The 19,423-nt window shown below is 50.6% G+C and overlaps 1 protein-coding gene across 6 annotated transcripts in view; it reads right to left on the reverse strand.

Annotated features, from left to right (window-relative positions):
- The window catches only part of ACLY (ATP citrate lyase), a 65,541-nt gene that overhangs the window by 23,190 nt on the left and 22,928 nt on the right, over positions 1–19,423 (reverse strand). For 4 of the 6 annotated variants that reach the window (XM_058445026.1, XM_058445027.1, XM_032163626.2 and 1 more), the window contains exons 6-16: positions 19,119–19,198; positions 17,575–17,705; positions 16,653–16,771; positions 15,644–15,780; positions 14,849–14,910; positions 11,947–12,064; positions 8,882–9,036; positions 7,998–8,088; positions 6,869–6,898; positions 3,351–3,492; positions 2,593–2,761 (exon numbers count right to left, since the gene is read on the reverse strand). In XM_058445026.1, the coding sequence (XP_058301009.1) occupies positions 2,593–2,761; positions 3,351–3,492; positions 6,869–6,898; positions 7,998–8,088; positions 8,882–9,036; positions 11,947–12,064; positions 14,849–14,910; positions 15,644–15,780; positions 16,653–16,771; positions 17,575–17,705; positions 19,119–19,198 (1,234 nt within the window). The remainder of the gene's footprint in view (positions 1–2,592; positions 2,762–3,350; positions 3,493–6,868; positions 6,899–7,997; positions 8,089–8,881; positions 9,037–11,946; positions 12,065–14,848; positions 14,911–15,643; positions 15,781–16,652; positions 16,772–17,574; positions 17,706–19,118; positions 19,199–19,423) is intronic. The other 2 variants (XM_032163627.2, XM_032163629.2) reach the window with 1 other exon arrangement.

Consider the following 19,423-nt stretch of genomic DNA (forward strand, 5'->3'; position numbering starts at 1 on the left):
GTAGCTCATTTTCGGCAAATGTATTTTTTCACTTCCTCTAGATATCAAGACAATTTTATGTTCTCCAGTCATAAACTGAAATAAGCCAGTCTGGGATCAGATGATAATTTTCAACAAAATAATCAACATCCTAATTTTATTTTTTTTGAGATGGAGTCTCTCGTCGCCCAGGCTGGAGTACAATAGCACGACCCTGGCTCACTACAACTTCTACCTCCCGGATTCAAGTGATTCTCCTGCCTCAGTCTCCCAAGTAGCTGGCACTACAGGTGCCCACCACCACACCCAGCTATTTTATTTTTAGTAGAGGCGGTGCCAGGCTGGTCTCGAACTCCTGACCTCAAATGACCCACCCACCTTGGCCTCGCAAAGTCCTGGGATTCCAGGTGTGAGCCACCGCACCCAGCCTCAAACCTGCACCTTTTGATGCAGTAGTTCAACTTCTAGAAATTTATGCTTAGGGAATAATTAAGGATATAGGCAAATGTTAATCTGAGATTGTCCATCACAAGATGTGCAAAAGCAAAAGTGATGCTGCCAGTAAGTGCTTACTGATGTGGAAAGAGCAACTGAAGAAAGCAGATTATATGAGTGGCATACAGTATTATTCCCTTTGTTCAAATCTAGAAAAGGGAGTAGATAAGAACATACTCTCATAGCAGCAGTCATGTTTTTCTGAAATGGGACCTCAAGTATTTATTTTCAACAAAACAATATTTATCAGTATTTTGAAACTGTTCTATAATAAATATGTAATATTTTTATCATGAAATGTTGGAGTCTCTCTGAGCCTCCTCTGGCTTGGGAAGCTGACCGATTAAAAAATTTTTTTAATTAAAATAGGCCGGGTGCAGTAGCTCACTCCTGTAATCCCAGCACTTTGGGAGGCCAAGATGAGTGGATCACTTGAGGCCAGGAGTTCGAGACCAGTCTGGCCAACATGGTGAAACCCCATCTCTACAAAAAAAAAAAAAAAAAGCCAGGTGTGGTGGCATGTGCCTGTAATCCCAGCTACTCAGGAGGCTGAGGCACGAGACTCATTTGAGCCTGGGAAGCAGAGGTAGTGTGACAGAGTGAGGCTCTGTCTCAATAAATAAATAAATACATACATACATACATACATACATAAAATAAAGTGCTTAAATCCTGATTTGTTTGTTTGTTTATTTTTGAGACAGGATCTGGGTCTTACTCTGCTGCCCAGGCTGGAGTGCAATGGCATGATCACAGCACATTGCAGCCTCAACCTCCTGAGCTCAAGCGATCCTCCTACCTTAGCCTCCCTAGTAGCTGGGACTAGTGAGTGCCACCATGCCTGGCTAATCCATTTTTAAGTAGAGACAAGGTCTTGCTGTGTTGTTCAAGTTGGTCTCGAACCCTTAGCCTCAAACAATTGCCCCACCTCTGCCTCCGAACAAACACAAGCCACGGCATCCAGCCAATCCTGGTTTTCAAGCCAGTTATGGATCGCACAGAGAGGATATAGTGGGGGTGGGGTGGAGCCTGAGCCACCTCCTTTATTTATTTAACATTTATTTATTTATTTATTTATTTATTTATTTATTTATTTAGAGAGAGTCTCACTCTGTTGCCTAGGCTGAAGTGCAGTGGTGTGATCACAACTCACTGTAGCCTTGACCTCCCAGGCTCAAGTGATCGATCATCCTACCTCAGCCAGCACATGCCACCATGTCCAGCTAATTTTTTTTTTTTTTAATTTTTTTGTAGGGACAGGGTCTTGCTTTGTTGGTCTCAAACTCCTGGGCTCAAGCAATCTTCTTGCCTTGACCTCCCAAAAGTGCTAGAATAACAGGCATAAGCCACCATGCCCAGCTTATATTTTATTTTACTTTATTTAATTTTTTAAAGACAGGGTCTTGCTCTGCCACCCAGGCTGGAGTGCCATGGAATGATCATAGCTAACTGCAGCCTTGAACTCCTGGGTGATCAATCGATCCTCCTGCCTCAGCTTCCTGAGTAGCTGGGACTACAGGTGTGAGTCACCATGCCTGGCTTGACTAATTTTTAAACTTTTTGTAGAGAATGGGTCTCGCTTTATTGCTTAGGCTGGTCTTGAACTCTTGGCTTCAAGCAATCTTCCTGCCTCTGCCTTCCAAAGTCCTAGGATTACAGGCATGAGTCACTGTCCCAGCCTGAGCAGCCTCTTTGTAAGCCCAGATAAGCAGCCTCTGCCCAGACTGACCTGCCCGGAGTCACTATCCTGACTTCTGAAGATCGCATGTCTCCAACCATTTCCACCCAAACCACTGGCTACTCCCAAATCCCCAGCCCTTTGTCCCAGGCAGCAGTGACAGGACATCAATCAGGAGGCGTTCCTGCTTCCCCACCCTCTGCACCCTAGAGCCCAGTGATCTACCTGTGCATAGTTCGTGGTCCCCACCCCCCACCCTCCAGAGCCCAGTGATCCACCTGGGACCCCTAGTTCATGGTCCCCACCCCCTACCCTCCACAGCCCAGTGATCTACCTGTGCATAGTTCATGGTCCCCACCCCCTACCCTCCAGAGCCCAGTGATCTACCTGTGCATAGTTCATGGTCCCCACCCCCCACCCTCCAGAGCCCAGTGATCTACCTGGGAATAGTTCATGGTCTCCATGGTGCTGTCATAGGCAGAGCGGAGAGAGGCAAAGTTGATGAGCACATCTACTTCTGGGTGCTTCCTCATGGCATCAGCCATGTTCTTGAAGACAGGGATCAGGATCTCCTTGTGTCCCCAGTAAAACTTCTGCTTGTGGTCCCCACTGTGAGAAAGTAAAAGAAGAATTAGGACATCCTCAGCCTGTCAGGACTGGGGAAGGGGAAGCTGAGGGGAAGAATTTCACCTAGAAGGTAGAAAAGGCATGGTCTGTGCCCTCAAAGAATTTTTATCTAAGGGACAAAGATCCCCCAGGAATACTGACTGCCTCTGTCTCTAGGATGGGCAAAGCCTTCCCCAGCAAAGGGAATGAGCTCGCTGACTCCCCAAGCCTTGCCTTTTTTTTTTTTCTTTTGAGACAGGGTCTTGCTCTGTCACCCAGGCTGGAGTGCAGTGACATAATTATATAGTTCACTGCAGCCTCAACCTCCAAGGCTCAGGCAATCCTTCTGCCTCACCCTCCCAAGTAGCTGGGACTACAGGTGCACACCACCACACCCAGCTAATTTTTAAATTATCTGTAGAGATGGGGGTCTCCCTATGTTGCCCAGGGCTGGTATCAAACTCCTGGGCTCAAGTAATTCTCCCACTTTGACCTCCCAAAGTGCTAGGATTACAGGCATGAGCCCCTGTGCCCAGCCCCAAGCTTTGTCTTAGCAGAGGAAGGAGATACTTCCCGCCATGGGGTAACTCACGTGAAAGGGTAGACCATGGCAGCCACTGAGGGCTCGTCTCGGGAGCAGACATAGTCAAAGTCCAGCATGCCTTGCACGGCCCGGGTCTGCATGCCCCACACAATGGCCTTGGTGTGGCGGCTGAAGAGAGTGGTGCTCTTTCCTGGTGGGCAAAGACACAGAGAGTGCACCCAGAATACATACCCCCGGGAGACCTGCAGGGGCCAGGGCTGCCTGCCAGACCCCTCCACACCCCATGTCCACAGGGTGATGCCTCATCACAACCGTAAAGGAATGTCAAGAGGACAGAATTCTGAGAACTTGGGGAGGAGGGGCCTCGATTTTTCTGGAAGAAGGTGGCAGAAAGAGCAAATCAAGCTAAGAGGGCCTGCTAGCTAGTAAGTAGCTCTGTAAAGAACAGAGAAAGAAGGGCCCCACAGTCAAAGATGCCCAGGATAATTCCTATAGGACCTGCTTCATTTCCCAAGCAAGGCGTGTCATCAGGTTATATGCAAATGAGGTCTTGACAAATTATTTTTAAAGTCATTGGAAAAAAATGTTTAGCTCTCCCAATTTTGGTGGGCTCAGGACTTATGTCCCAACAATGCTTATTACCCTGTAAATCTGGACATAAAACCAGCTCCAGTCAGGGTTTGAATCAGCATGAATTCTAGGTCAGTGTAGGTCCAATGAAGAGGTTTGTGCAGCCGGGGCTGAGGACACAGCAGCCTTATCGCTAACTGCAGTTCTGGCCAGGGCTCTGCACAAGGCAGGAGCAGCAAGCTAGTTACACAGGGCCAGCGCCCTCGACTTGCTCTCCTGTTTTTCCTCTCCTTCTCCCTTCTACCAGGTGGCTCTTTACTGCTCAGAACAGTGCTCTTGGACAGACCCTTCAGTGGGCACTTAAGAGGTAAGGCGCAGGTCAGGTGTGGTGGCTCACGCCTGTAATCCCAGCACTTTGGGAGGCTGAGACCGGTGGATCACTTGAGCTCAAGAGTTCAAGACCAGTCTGGCCAACACGGTGAAATGCTGTCTCTAATAAAAATACAAAAATTAGCTGGGTGTGGTGGTGGGCGCCTGTAATCCCAGCTACTCAGGAGGCTGAGGCAGGAGAATCGCTTGAACCCGGGAGGCAGAGGTTGCAGTGAGCCGAGATCACGCCACTGCACTCCAGCCCAGGTGACACAGCGAAAAAAAATTAGCGTGGTGGCATCCCAGCTTCTTGGGAAACCAACACACAATCACTTGAACCAAGGAGGCGGAGGTTGCGGCGAGCCAAGATCGCACCACTAAAAAAAAAAAAAAAAAAAAGGTAAGGGAACAAAAGGAGCTGGTAGAAGTGCAGTTCTCTAGGTGGGCATAGTGGTGCATGCTTGAGTCCTAGCTACTTAGGAGACTGAGGTGGGAGGATCACTTGAGCCCAGGAATTGGAAACCAGCCACTGCAGCATAGTGAGACCCCACCTCAAAAAGCAAAGCAAAACAAAACAAAAAAAAAACCTTCCATGATGCGATTATTACGCATTGCACACCTGTACCAAAATAGCTCATGCACCCCTACTATGTACCCACAAAAATTTTAAAAAGAAAATTTTAATGCAGCAAGTATATTAAAAAAAAAAAAAAAGTGCAGTCCTTAGCCTAAAGGAAAAGGATTTTTACCATGCTTCAGGCAGTTGACCTTCCCCTCTGGGTCCCTGCAAGTCTAAGAGGAGGAAAGCAGCCCTCAGGGAGGTTCTGAGCTCCCCTAGGGAGAATGATGCATCTAGCCCAGTGTCATCTGGTATTAATTAACCTACTATACTAGAGCAGGCTTGGCTAACCAAGTTCATGGTCTCATTAAATCCCTGTACAGGCCTGCCTCTTCCATCACAGCCTTAAGCTTCTCATGGCAGAAGGTTCCTGATGTTGCAAATACCTGAGATTTACTGTCACCTAGACCCACCTGGGTTCTGCTGAGACATGAGATCACAGAACAAGGGAAGCCACCTAATCCAGTTCTCCCACTTCCCAGTCCTAGGAAACTGAAGCCCAGAGATGCCAAATGACTGAGGTCCGAGGTCATCCAGCATCAGAGCCAGGATTACATAATCACTTAAAATGCAGCTCAACTGTGAAAGTGAGGAGGGAGAATATAAGTGTGAGTTCATGACCCGCCATCCTCAGGGGAAGCCTGCATCATGTCACCCCCAACAGGTGACGCACGTGCACATGCCTCAGATCTATCTACCCTGCCAGCTACAGAAATCAAGACAAAGCCTGGAATCTACAAACCTACCAGCATCTCCAGCAGGAAAGGGTGGAGGTAAAGTGGCCCTTCCTCAAGCACAGAGAAACCAAAGCTGAAGGGTGTATCCTCAGCCCACCAGCAGCAGAGAGACCCCAGAGAGAACCTCTGTGCCAGGGGCTATGCCCCCTACACCAGGCCTCCTCTGGCCTCGCTGAGGGGAGGGCCCGCTCAGCCATAATCTGTTCTCCCTCCTTGACACACCCTCCTTTTATTTTTCTCGCTCCAGAAAGTAACAAGGATAACCCCCCTCCTCATAACCCTCCTCCCCTTCAGAGCACAGAGAGCTCCTGGAGAACCAGGGCTGGTCCCTGTTCTTTCCACACTGGGTTTACTCTGCTCTTAACTTTTTCCAGAGGCAAAAACATCAGGATTAAAGCCAGGTGGCCAAAGGGCTGCATTCCAGGCCTTTCCAGCTGGTTATCGACCCTGCCAATTACTCCTTCCCCTCCCCTTAGCAAGGGGACAACAAAGACTTCCCTGCCTCCACGGCTGTGAATGTCAAAGTTAAATGGAAGCTCTGATGCTATGAACCAATTAATCTACTCAGCTAGGCTAGTGGGTGAATGCGCATGCACAGAAGTGTCCACTGTAAAATGTGACCTCACATGCCAGACAAAGCTCATACCCCTTCCAATTACCCAGTCTCTAGATCCGCTGCACACCCTTCAGCGCTTCCGTCTACCTCCTTCTTCACCTCTCTTGTTCCTCCACCACAACCCCAGAAAAAGATAAACTGGTCCCTGGAGCTTCAGGATGAAGCTGGCAGTGGTGAAGTCGAGGCAGGAAAGGTGAGAAAATGACATCAGGAGATGTAAATGAGAAGCAGGGGTGACTTGTGGCTCCCCTTCTGCATCCCAGCAGTGACAGACACCCACAACTCTCTGCCACTCCCCATTCAGTTGGATGGCTCCCTCCTTCCCAGGCGACACTCTCTCCTTGACACCACTACATTCTCCAGGGCCGTGGGTCTGGCTCTTGCTCCTTCCAAAATCTCTACCCCCTCCCAAGCTTGGAGCCAGAAACAGCCACACAGTAAGGAGAGCGCTGAGTGAGGCGCGTACTGAGCAGGGATAGGAGGGGAGGAAGAGCGAAGACTTAGGACTTGGGGTCAGGCCACATCGAGGCAGGGACAGAAAATAGACCAGACGACATTGCAACCCACCAGGGGAGGGGGAAACAGAGCACACGGTAAAACTGTCACCCGCTAACAAAGCCACACGCAGAGTGGGGGCAGGGTGGGGGCATCCTACCTTGCAGGGATCTTGGACTTGGGACTGAATCTGTCAAAGAAAATGACCAAGGCAACTGAGTGACCCACTGATGGCTGGAGGCTTTGGAGGGAGAGGGTGGGAACAGGGAAGGGTCCCATGGACAAGCCTTTCAGGGCTAAAGCCCTCACCATCCCTCTCCTGTTCTGCAATGGACAATGGAGTAAGGCCAGCAGAAGAGGTGAAAGCACCGATGAGCAGAATGGAAGCAAGAAAGAGCAAAGACCAAATGGGCAGAGAGGGGGCAAGAGGAGGACGAAGGCTGGGCAGATGTGCTCAACACCAGTGCCTCCCCCAGGCCCTCTGCAGGGACAGCTGGATGACTTGAACTCTGGGCTCTCTAGCTGGCACAGTCCCACCCTCTTAATGCCAATCCCTTTTTGTCTCCATGAAACACTATGAGATGATTGGCCAGCATGGGGTTGACCAGTGCTGTGGACAAATATGCTGATTTGGGACAGTGTCACTATTTCCCAAAATGCCATAAGCAAAGTGTGTCCCAGGAAGAGGCTGCACAGGTATACCAGCCCAGGGGTAACTAACACCATTTTTGTAGAGCTGGCTGCAAGGGCTGGCCAGCAGGAATCACATCTACATGGAGAGAAAAATTAGTTGAAATACAGATGGGCTGACAGGCGGGGGCTTTTCTTGCTGGGGATTCAGAGGAGGGAATGTCTGTTAGGGCCCCAAGATGGTGGGGGTGGCCTGGGAACTGCTGCCGTAGGAGCTGGCTCTGCCATCCTGGGGTCCCGGCATCTGCCCTCCACTCAGGAGAAGAGTCCCAGAGAACTTTCCACTTCCTGGAATTTCTGTAACCCTATCTCCTCCACAGCCTCCCTGCCCAGTTCACAGCCCCATAAGAAGAACAGGGGTAGAAGAGAATAGGGGGAATTGAGGTGACCAGGCACGGCGTGCGTCCTCTGCCTCAGGAGCGCCCACAGGGAAGGCTCAAGTCATACCATCCTTGTGTCCCAGGTGCACTCCCATTGCAAAACCCAAACCACTTTTCATCTGCCTCTGCCAGCCCAGGAGGGAAAGGAAAAGGGGAGAGAGATACAGAGGGTACCGAAAGGCCACTCCCTGCAACGTGCCTGAAGCCTCAGGGAGTTACCTTGTGGCATGGCAGGCTTGGCCTTCTTTGCAGGCGCCACCTCATCAGCCCTGGACTCAGAAAAAGATGCTGTCCTGCTGGGGGCTGGCGTCTGGGGTGAGATAAGGAGAGAGTGTAAGAGGTAAGAGTCACAGCTGGGAAAAAAAGCCACTGGTCCTTAAAGGCCCCAAAGAAAACTGGTAATAAAAATTATGCACAACAATGCTCTTTATAAGCTACTTCCAAAAGTACTAACAATCCTCTAAGATACAAATTAATATTATCCCATGTTACAGATGAGCAAACTGAGGCCCTGGGTGGACAAGACACTGGCTAAGGTTGCTCTCCCAGCAAAAAGTAAGAGTAACGATTTTTAAGTTTTTCTTTTCTTTTCTTTTCTTTTTGAGACGAATTCTCACTCTGTTGCTCAGAGCTGGAGTGCAATGGTGCCATCACAGCTCACTGCAACTTCTGCCTCCCGGGTTCAAGTGATTCTCATGCCTGAGCCTCCCAAGTAGCTGGGATTACAGACATGCACCACCATGTCCGGCTAATTTTTGTATTTTTAGTAGAGACACGGTTTCACCACATTGGCCAGGCTGGTCTCGAACTCCTGACCTCAGGTGATCCGCCAGCCTCGGCCTCCCAAAGTGCTGGGATTACAGGTGTAAGCCACCATGCCCGGCCACAATTTGAACTTGGATCCAATTTTAAAATCCTTGATCCTTCCATTATACTACTTTGATCAGGACAGGAAAAAAATTGGCAGAGATCCAGAAACCAACCATGCACTGACTCCTGCTGTATTTCCTCTATGCCCCCAGGGAACAGAGAAGGAGGACTGTATCCTAGTGGAAAAGATGAGATGGTTCCTTCCTGTAAGGTTGGGGGAGGCCGGCACCTACCGATGTGCTCCCACTGGCATTGAGGAGGAAGTTTGCAGTGTGGGCCGCTGTGGGTGGCTGGTTGGGGATGGGCCGGTGGCCCAGGGCCATACCCACAATGGCCGTCATGTGAGTCTCCGTGCCAAAGACATGGATGGGGATCCCAGTGGTCTTCCCTGTAAGGGAAGGAAAAAAAATCCATAATTCAAGTCTGCAGATAAGTGCCCAAGTCCATGTGACCCTGCAAAGGGCCTTTTACAGCCATGATCAGTGTTTGGCACATTCAGTGCAAGACCAATATCCAGGACAAACCAGCTGTCATATAATTTCACCACCAGACAAATCTTTCTAAAGGCCACTTGCTGATAACAAGAACAAGAAACAGGCCAGGTGCAGTGGCTCACACCTGTAATCCCAGCATTTTGGGAGGCCGTGGCGGGCAGATCACTTGAGGTCAGGAGTTTCAGACCAGCCTGGCCAACGTGGTGAAACCCTGTCTCTACTAAAAACACAAAAAATTAGCCAGGTGTGGTGGCATGCACCTGTAATCCCAGCTACCCAGGAGGCTCAGGCAGGAGGGCCCCTTGAAACTGGGAGGCAGAGGTTGCAAAGTAAGCTGAGATTGCGCCACTGCACTCCAGCCTGGGCGACAGAGTGAGACTCTTGTCACCAAAAAAAAAAAAAAAAAAAAAACACGCAAGAACAAGAAACATATTTACTGGCAAGATTCAAGTAACCAAATTACCAGAGCCCGTATTCCTCCTGTTCGCAGTCTGGACCCCAGCTCTCCAGCTTTCCTTAGCCCTCATCGCATGCATCCACCAGTGCTTGGTCTCTGTTCCTAAACACCCTGAGCCCATTCCCCCAGGGCTCTGGCCCTGCTCCTCCCTCTGCATGGAGCTCTCCATGGAGCTTCACCTGGCTGCTCTCTGGTCTCCCAGCTCAACCCAAGCGCTACCTCTGGAGAAAAAAGGTCCCCTCTGACCTTGACGGTCACTCTCCCATGCCACGCTCCCCTCCTCCTTGTACAGACAGACCCCTAGCATCTTCTCCTACTGTTTATTTGTGGAATGTTCTAATTTAAGAGATAATTTGGTAACTTCACTGTGCTGTCCCCAGGCTTGCCCCACTGTACATAGCAGATCCTCAGCTTTGAACCAGCTCTATTAAAAAGAAAACAAAAGGCTAACACCTGTAATCCCAACACTTTGGGAGGCCTAGGCAGGGGGATTGCTTGAGTCCAAGAGTTCGAGACCAGCCTGGGCAACATGGCAAAAGTTCGTCTACAAAAAAATTAGCCAAGTGTGTGCTAATTTTTTGTACAAAAATTGGGTATTTATTGTGGTGTGCATCTGTAGTCCCAGCTACTCAGGAGGTTGAGGTGGGAGGATCCCTTGAGTCTGGGAGGCAGAGGTTGCAGTGAGCTGTGATCACACCACTGCACTCCAGCCTGGGTGACAGAGTGAGACCCTGTCTCCAAAAAAAAAAAAAAAATTGCCTGTAATCTCAGCACTTTGGGAGGCCGAGGCAGGCAGATTACAAGGTCAAGAGACTGAGACCATCCTGGCTAACACGGTGAATCCCCATCTCTACTAAAAATACAAAAAAAATTAGACGGGCGTGGTGGCAGATGCCTGGAGTCCCAGCTACTCGGGAGGCTGAGGCGGGAGAATGCCGTGGACCCGGGAGGCAGAGCTTGTAGTGAGCCGAGATCGCACCACTGCACTCCAGCCTGGGTGACAGAGCGAGACTCCGTCTCAAAATTAAAAAAAGAAAAAGAAATTAACCCTATTCAATTCAAACCTAAGTCAAACTGTGTCACTTGGCTGGTTGTAGTGGCTCACATCTATAATCCTAGCACTTTGGGAGGCAAAGGCAAGAGGATCACTTGAGGCCAGGAGTTTGAGATCAGCTTGGGCAACACAGTGAGACACTATCTCACAACAAATTTTTTTTTTTAATTAGCCAGGCGTGGTGGTGCGCACCCGTGGTCCCCAATACTTGGGAGGCTGAGGAGGGAGGATCACTTGAGCCCACAAGATGGAGGCTGCAATGAGCTATGATGGTACCGCTGCACTCCAGCCTGGGTGACAAAGCAAGGCATTGTCTCAAAAAAAAAAAAAAAAATAATAAATATGTGGTTCCTCTGCTTAAACACCTCTTGTGCCTGCTATCTCACAGTAATAGCCAAGTTCTCCTGTAGTGTCTCGCTGCCACTCTCTCAGCCCCAGCCCCTTACCACTGCAGGGCATTGGAATTTGCCCTTCCCTCTCCAAGAGTCACCATGGCGCTGCCCCCTCATTCCAGGTCTTTGCTCAAATGTCAGTTTTCTTTTCTTTCTTCTTTTTTTTTTGATACAGGGTCTCACTCTGTCACCCAGGCTGGAGTGCAGTGGCAAGATCATGGCTCACTGCAGCCTCAACCTCCCAGGTTCAGGTGATCCTCCCACCTCAGCCTCCCAAGTACCTGGGACTACAGGTGTGTACCACCAAGACTGGCTAATTTTTCTATTTTTTTTTTTTTGTAGAGGCGGGGTCTCGCCATGTTGCCCAGGCTAGTCTTGAACTCCTGAGCTCAAGGGATCCTCCCGCTTCGGCCTCCCAAAGTACGTGAGCCACCCGTGCCCAGCCTTGATCAAGTTTGATCAAGCATTTTCTGATCTCCCTATTGAAGGCTGCCCCAGCCCCTCCCACACACATTCTCCCTTTCCCTGCTTTGTTTTCCTTCCTGGCACTCGGCACCCTCTGATATCACAGTTTGTGCCCTCCGTTCCGTGAAGGCTTGCTGTCTGTCTCCGTTCCGTGAAGGCTTGCTTTTGTGGCTGTAACCCTCGTCGCCAGCACAAAGCCCAGCACAGAGCGAGTGATCTTTAATAAATATCTGTTAAGTGTAGAGCTGAATGAAAATGCTTTCCTGACCACTCCAAAGTTTAGGACAGCACTCTGTGTTGGGACAGGGAATGGAAACCCAAACTGCACACCCAGGAAGGGGAGTGGAGCGCAAACGAGCCCAAGATTGATGCTCAGGAATCCCAAAGAGGAAGGCCACACTCAGGGTGAGGGGGAGAGAAAAGGTCCTCATCTTACCGACTTCTCCCATCACCCGTAAGCCCTCCTGATAGTTGGGGCCACCTCTTCGGACAAAGATTGTGACTTCGTGCTCCTTCAGGGGGCCCTGGTAATCTCGAATTGCTCTCACGATGCCCTGGAAGCCCAAAGGGACATGTGACTAAGAACAAGGCAGCCACAAGTCAATGATTTATAACCGTGATAAACAAACGTACCCGGTGTATGTGACAAGGGCTGCTCCTCAGGAAGCATGGGACTACACATAAGCAGCCACGGCCTGGGATATGATCACTCAGAATGTTGCTGAGGTGGGAACGTGGGGTACCCGAGATTGACACCCCTTAATGTCATGGTGCTCCAGGCCTCCATCGTCAGCAAGGCCTTGCTGGTCTCTCTTTTGCCCCTTCTGCAGTCATTACTGCCTCTTACAACATTTTTGTTTTTGGTGGGGATATCTATGTTGGGCTCTATGCAAGGGTTCTCAGAGGTACTAAGACATAGTCAATGTCCTACAAAAGCTTCTTAAGTGATGTGTGGGAACAGTTCTTTTTTTTGAGACAAATTCTCGCTCTGTCACCCGGGCTGGGTTGTAGTGGTGCGAGCTTGGCTCACTGCAACCTCTGCCTCCCGGGTTCAAGCGATTCTCCTGTCTCATCCTCCCAAGTAGCTGGGACTACAGATGCCTGCCACCACACCCGGCTAATTTTTTTATTTTTAGTAGAGATGAGGTTTCACCATATTGGTTAGGCTAATCTCAAACTCCTGACCTCAGGTGATCCACTCACCTCGGCCTCGCAAAGTGCTGGGATTACAAGCGTGAGCCACCGCGCCCAGCGTGGTGTAAGAACAGTTCTTACAATGGATATCCACTTTGGAAAAATGAGAGGGTGGAAAGGTGTGTCCTAGTTCTGTTTCTCAAGACAGAGGCTTGATTTTGAGCCTGGAGTCTGACTTCTGTCACCCAAGGCATTTTACACAAAGCTCCATGTACAGTACCTGCTCCAAACCAAGTGCCCTAACCAAGAGTCAGTACAGGGCTGCTCAGAAGTTAAATAAAAGCTGCTGAGGCTCCCCTGTCCCAGATTTGTCTGTTAAATCAGGTCCAGTTATGGACACCCTGTTTTGGGCAGGACTGATGGGGTCTGGTCCCACATTTTATTTATTTTTTGAGACAGGGTCTCATTGTCACCCAGGCTGAAGCACAGTGGCATGATCACGGCTCACTGCAGCCTTGACCTCCTGGGCTCAAGCAATCCTCCTAGCTCAACCCACTAATTTTTTTTGAATTTTAGTAGAGATGAGATCTCATTATGTTGCCCAGCCTTGTCTTGAACTTCTGAGCTCAAGTGATCTACCTGCCTCGGCCTCTCAAAGTGCTAGAATTATAGTTATGAGCCACCACGCCCAGCCCCTCACTTCTTGAGATCTCAGACTTTCAAGTTTGACACTTATCTAGTCATTAGTCTCAAAACTCACATGGATCCACCAGATGTGGCACATACTCTTTTGAATACACTCACTGAGCATCTGACAGTATGGAATATTAGTAAATGGCCTCCTTGGGTGGCTATCTTGAAAGTGATGACTCTTGAGACACGTTAGCTCTGTCTTCCTTGTTGACAGCAGTCATATGTGCTTTAAAGCATGTGCACACACAGCCCTGACCGGTGAATAGGCACCCAGGTTGAGAAGACCCTGGTAGGATGAGAGGAGCCCCGGATCATCAAAGCACTTTCTTCATTCTGATCTTTTGGAAAAAGGGCTCATGACTGAGAGATGTAAGACCAGGATGGCCGGGCACAGTGGCTCAAGTCTGTAATCCCAGCACTTTGGGAGGCTGAGGCGGGCAGATCATGAGGTCAGGAGGTCGAGACCATCCTGGCTAACACAGTGAAACCCTGTCTCTACTAAAAATACAAAAAAGATTAGCCGGGTGTGGTGGCGGGTGCCTGTAGTCCCTGCTACTTGGAGGGCTGAGGCAGGAGAATGGCATGAATCCGGGAGGTGGAGGTTGCAGTGAGCCGAGACTGCGTCACTGCACTCCAGCCTAGGCAACAGAGCGAGACTCCGTCTCAAAAAAAAAAAAAAAAAAAAAACCCAAGGAGATGCAGAGAACCCAGAGTCTCACAAGAGTGTTGAAAGTAAGGAGGATCAGTTGGGCATAGTGGTTCACGCCTGTAATACCAGCACTTTGGGAGGCTAAGGTGGGTGGATCACCTGAGGTCAGTTCGAGACTAGCCTAGCCAACATGGTGAAACCCCCGCTCCACTAAAAATACAAAAATTAGCTGGGCATGGTGGTGGGTGTCTGTAATCCCAGGTACTCAGGAGGCTGAGGCAGGAGAATCACTTGAACCCAGGAGGCAGAGGTTGTAGTGAGCTGAGATCGTGCCATTGCACTCCAGCCTCGACAACAAGAGTGAAACTCCATGGAAGGAAGAAAGGAAGGGAGGGAGGGAGGAAGGGAGGGGAGGAAGAAAGGAAAGGGAGGGAGGAAGGAAAGGGAGGGGGGAAGGAAAGGGAGGGAGGAAGGAAAGGGAAGAAGGAAGGGAAGGGAAGGGAAAGGAAAGGAAAGGAAGGGAAAAGAAGGAAAGAAAGGAAAGAAAGAAAGGATCGATTGAGCCAGTGCTCCAAAGCACTGGTCTTGAGAAGGAAGAAAGCAGAAATTCGCCTCCTATGCTTCAGGTGGGAGAGTTATGGTTCAGGGTGGCAGCTGCTTGCCCAGAGACACACAGCGCAGATGGGCAGCTCCTGTCCCAATGTCTTCTCCACCCCTTTAAGAGACCCTGGGGCAAGAGCTCCCTACCTGACCTGGGAACTCATGGTAACTTGGCTCTGGCTCAAACTCTGCTTTCAAGGCCCCTTCCCTGCTTTCCCCAAACCACTTTCCCCAGAAACTGCACCACTGCTGCAGCTGTTACCTTGAATGTGGCAGCCACGTTGGTGAAGTTTGCGATGCTGCCTCCAATGATGAGGATCTTGCCTGGATTTGGAGTAAGAGAGAAATCAAAAACAGTTACATAGGTAGACTTGAGCATCTTCCCAGCAATCCAACTGAGGAAGTTCTTGTTCCCCTGAATGAGGGTCCCCCATCTGCCAGGAGGTACTGGGGAGTGAGCAGGACAGTCTCTCCAGACATTCCACTTTATCAGCTCAACTCTCCATTACCTATGCCACCAGACAGGGGTCAGAACAAACCCACAGGAGCACTACCTAACTCCTAACCGACATCCAAAAATCCAGGTTGGTTTCTAGATATCTCTGGAGGGAATCTCTCTCTCTCTCTGGCTCAAGGGAAGAAGAACTGGTATGCAGAGCCCCAAAACACAGGTGGTAAAGGGGCACTGAGCCTCACAGAGGCCAGGTAATATAAGAGGGTAACTGAGTTTATTGCAATCAGAGTTTATCGCAATCGGATAAACTGAGTTTACTGCAATTGTAGCAGGAGCATGTCACAGCCACCTCCTCCCCTGCACTTGTTTGAAGGGCTTTATGACACATCGCCTCTTGCCCTCTCAGTCCCCTCCCACTGATAGATGTGGTCCCATGCCCTCTGTGCAGTCAGAGAAACCGAGAGCCGAAGTTCAATGATTAGCCTCAAGCTGCAAAGGACCACACACAGCCTTGGTGACTCCTCGGACAAAGCTGTCCCACTGCAGCCTGCTGGGCTGTCCTGCGGAAGGGGGGACAGGTGTGTGTGTGTGCACGTATCTCACCATCTGGGTGCTTCTCTCGGGTCATGAGGGAGAGGATAGTCTTGGCATAGTCATAGGTCTGCTGCTCGCTGGGGGCGCCTGAGTACTCCCCATAGTTTGCCAGCTCGTTGACACCCCCTAGATCACAGATGGTATCGCTGCCAAGGAGACACGGAAGTCAGTGATGGCTCTCACACTTGGGGCAGGGGGTGGCAGCCTGGTGCCTGGGAGGACACACGGATCCCTCAAAACACTGGAGTTAGCCTGTGGAATTGGCTCTTGGACCTCCAGCCCCCAACTCCCATGCAAGTCTGGCCTGCAGGTTAATGGTGCTACATCAGACTCTTCTGGGTGGCACTCTGCCAGCCCTAGGGCACTGGGGAGCCCTGGACAGACAATGGCAGGTAAAATGAACAATGAGCACCTCCCTAACACAAAGACAAGAAAAATCACACACTGCAGGAATCCGTGACGGGCTGCCCAAGAGAAGGTGTGCTGCAGCCAGAGGAAATAGTGCCAGTCACACACAGAAGGGAATGACAGATTGCACATCTAGAAATGAGCAGGTGTCTACCATGCTTAAAGTGAAAAAACTGCTAATTATTGTAAAGGGTGTAGAATATGATCCTAATATTCTATAAAGCAAAGAGTATAAATATTTATATATGCTTGACAGGACAAACAGTAACTTGCTAACTGGGGTGACCTGGTCAGAGGATGGGGAAATGTCCAGGCAGCTTTCACTTTCTAGCTCATTTTCTGTATTTGCTGTACCTTTGTATGGAGCACATAATTTTCAGAATTAAAACTTATAAAACAGCTTCATTTTGACACAAACAAGAAGGTTATAGAAGACACTGTGTGCAGGACATGCCCTCGCCAATGTCCCTTGAAGCCCTCTGGGATGCCACTGGTTTCCTCTGCCCCAAATTCCCACACCAAAGTGGCAGGACCCCACCCACCCATGCCACACACATGTAGATGCTGGGTAGACTGGGCTGGCATCCCTTCAGCAACCCCCTTCAGTCACCTGTACACGACAGAGGCGCCACCCCCAGCCACCATGGTCCAGATCCTTCCTTTGGGGTTTAGCAAGGTCAGCTTCAGGCTTGCCCCACTTTTGGCATCTAGGTCTGCAATGTAGGCTTCCTGGGGACCAGACAGCAACAGGTAGGCCCTTGGGGTGCCCCCTTTACCAGGTCCCAGATCCTAGGACCCCTCCCCGCTTTCCCTGGAGGCACATGAAGAGGTTACTAATCACCTTAGTGGGGTGGGAAGAAGGGGCTATGCAGGGCCCCACATGCCTTGAAGACACTTGATGGTGTCTCCAAGTACCAAAACCATCCATAGTCACAGTCACTGCCTGGGGACAAACTTCCCGTCTCCCTTCTCTGACGTCAAATCCTTGGCCCTCTGCCTAAGTCCTGAGCCACACCATGTCCCTCTGCTCAACCATGCCCTCACCCCAGCATCTGCCTGCCCGGCCCATCACACATCCCCCCCCACCCCAGACCTCCCCAGGCCAGACCGTCTCCCAGCCCAGCCTCTTCCCTGGGCCTGGGGTACTTCCCAGAAAGCCCAACCCTGCTGTGAGGACTTCTCAGAGGACAGAGTAGGAATGAGCAATTAAAATTCTCAGTGAGACACCAAGAGAATGACCTTCCATCAGGATTAGGGTGAGCCACTTGGAATCATGGAGAGGCAACAAATCAAGTGAAGAGTCGAGGGAGGCTGATTGAGAGAGAAATCTAAAAGGATTTCTGGCTGGGATTCAGAGGCTTGGCTCACTCCCACCCCCACCCCATTGGGGTTTTAAGAAAATTAAATGCTTCTCGGTCTTCCTTTCCCTGCCAAATAAACAGCTCATGAAGGGGGGCCAAATGCACATCAGAGATGAGTCACCTCCCCACGCCCTCCCCCCAGTCCCTATCTCCTCTCTAAACCAGCCTTACCTCTGGATATGCCTCCCGCCCAAAAGGGGGAGGGAACTCGATGTCACCCCACTTCACTTTGCAGATGTAGTCGGCAGTGGCGTCCACCTTGGCAGCCAAGTCAAGGACATAGACTCCATCTTTGGTCACTACTTCAAGGGGAGCAGAGGCAATCATCAGACACCGGCTCTGGGTAGAGACAACCACCAACCTCCAACCCCTCTACAAACACCGCTCCCACGGTGGCCCACTCAGGCCTCAGAACTCTCTAAGCTCAATAAGAAACCAGAGAGTCCCTTATGGAGACAGAGCTTTTCCCCATTAAAGGCAAAACAAATTCTACAAGGCCATTCCCCTCTCCCTGACCTATAGGTAATGGGACATGGAGGTCTATATTAGTTGCCATGGCAATTTTCAAACATCTTTACAAAACGCTACACTCCCTGCTTTGAGTATCTAACCATGCGCAAACCCATGGTCTGGCCACTTTTAAAAAGTGTTTAAAGGTACATGTTGCTGACAGAAGACCCCCCACTGGTATGCACATCTATGTCTCCTAGGGTCTCGTTAGGGGGAAGCCTCAGTGTCAGGTGGAGCAGGGGCCGCAGGGTGCACTGGACTCCCAGTCAGCAGGATTTGTTTATACCACTTCACTGGACACCCATCTTCCTCCTCCCCCAGGACCAATTAGCTGATTGAGTTAGCACAAGGCCATCTGGTCCATTAGAGGGGCCGTATCCTCAGCTGGAATGATTTGATTTCTCGCCTTCCTAGACTTTGCCCTGAGAAGTCCTGGCCAGAGCCATCCCACGCCACTCTCCCTCAACACCACCTGCGTCCTTCACAGCCCCAGAGACAGACCAAGCTCTTCCCAGCATCAAGGGTTAATGATTGACCAACTCCCACAGAGGGAGGTAAGTGTGAGGCCTCTGAGTGCACCAGGAGGAATGAAGGGCCAAAAGGTGAGAGCAGTGCAGAGGCTGCCCACCTCCTGCTGTCAGACAGCCTGACCTGGCGGGAGGAGCAGAAGCACACAGTCAGATCAAAACCAGGACTTCTGGCCAGGCGTGGTGACTCACGCCTGTAATCTCAGCACTTTGGGAGGCCGAGGCGGACAGATTACCTGAGGTCAGGAGTTCGAGACCAGCCCGGTCAACATGGTGAAACCCCTGTCTCTACTAAAAATACAAAAATTAGCCCAGCGTGGTGGCGGGCACCTGTAATCCCAGCTACTCGGAAGGCTGAGGCAGAAAAATTGCTTGAGCCCAGGAGGCGGAGGTTGCAGTGAGCCGAGATTGTGCCACTGTACTCCAGCCTGGGTGACAAGGCAAGACTGTCTCTAAGACCAAAGAGAGAGATTGGAGTTGACTAAGAGAAGAACTACAGTCTTCTGAGAGCTCAGAAACAGGAACTGGCACTAAATGTGCATGGGGACCCCTCTGCTTGTGCACATCTGTCTTGTGTTACCCTCTGGCAAGCGGGAGTCTGGTTCTCTGAATGCCAAGGCCAGGGCTGTCATAAGCACTGGGACCCTTGCCCCCTCCCAGCCAAGCACACCCAGTTACCAAGGGGATTGATCTCAAGGTAGGTGAAGTACAGGTCCTCGTAGAAATTGAAGAGGCCGGAGATAAAACTGGCCAGAATTCTAGAGGTGGGAGGGAGAGAGGGACAGTTCATCCATCGGCAGCACCCCAGGCGCCCCGCAGCAATCTCTCACTGCCACCAACAGCTCCATTTCCCGAAACGCACCCCGCCAGCCCTTCCATCTCCTCTGCAACCCCTGCTCCCTGGACATCGCTCTTCAGCCACTGAGGCGGAAAGGAGCTGTCAGGCGAGAAGCTGGAGGCAGAGGCGTCAGACAGACAGGGGC

This window comes from Hylobates moloch, unplaced genomic scaffold (assembly GCF_009828535.3).
Source record: "Hylobates moloch isolate HMO894 unplaced genomic scaffold, HMol_V3 SCAFFOLD_10, whole genome shotgun sequence".
Classification (NCBI taxonomy): Eukaryota; Metazoa; Chordata; class Mammalia; order Primates; family Hylobatidae; genus Hylobates; species Hylobates moloch.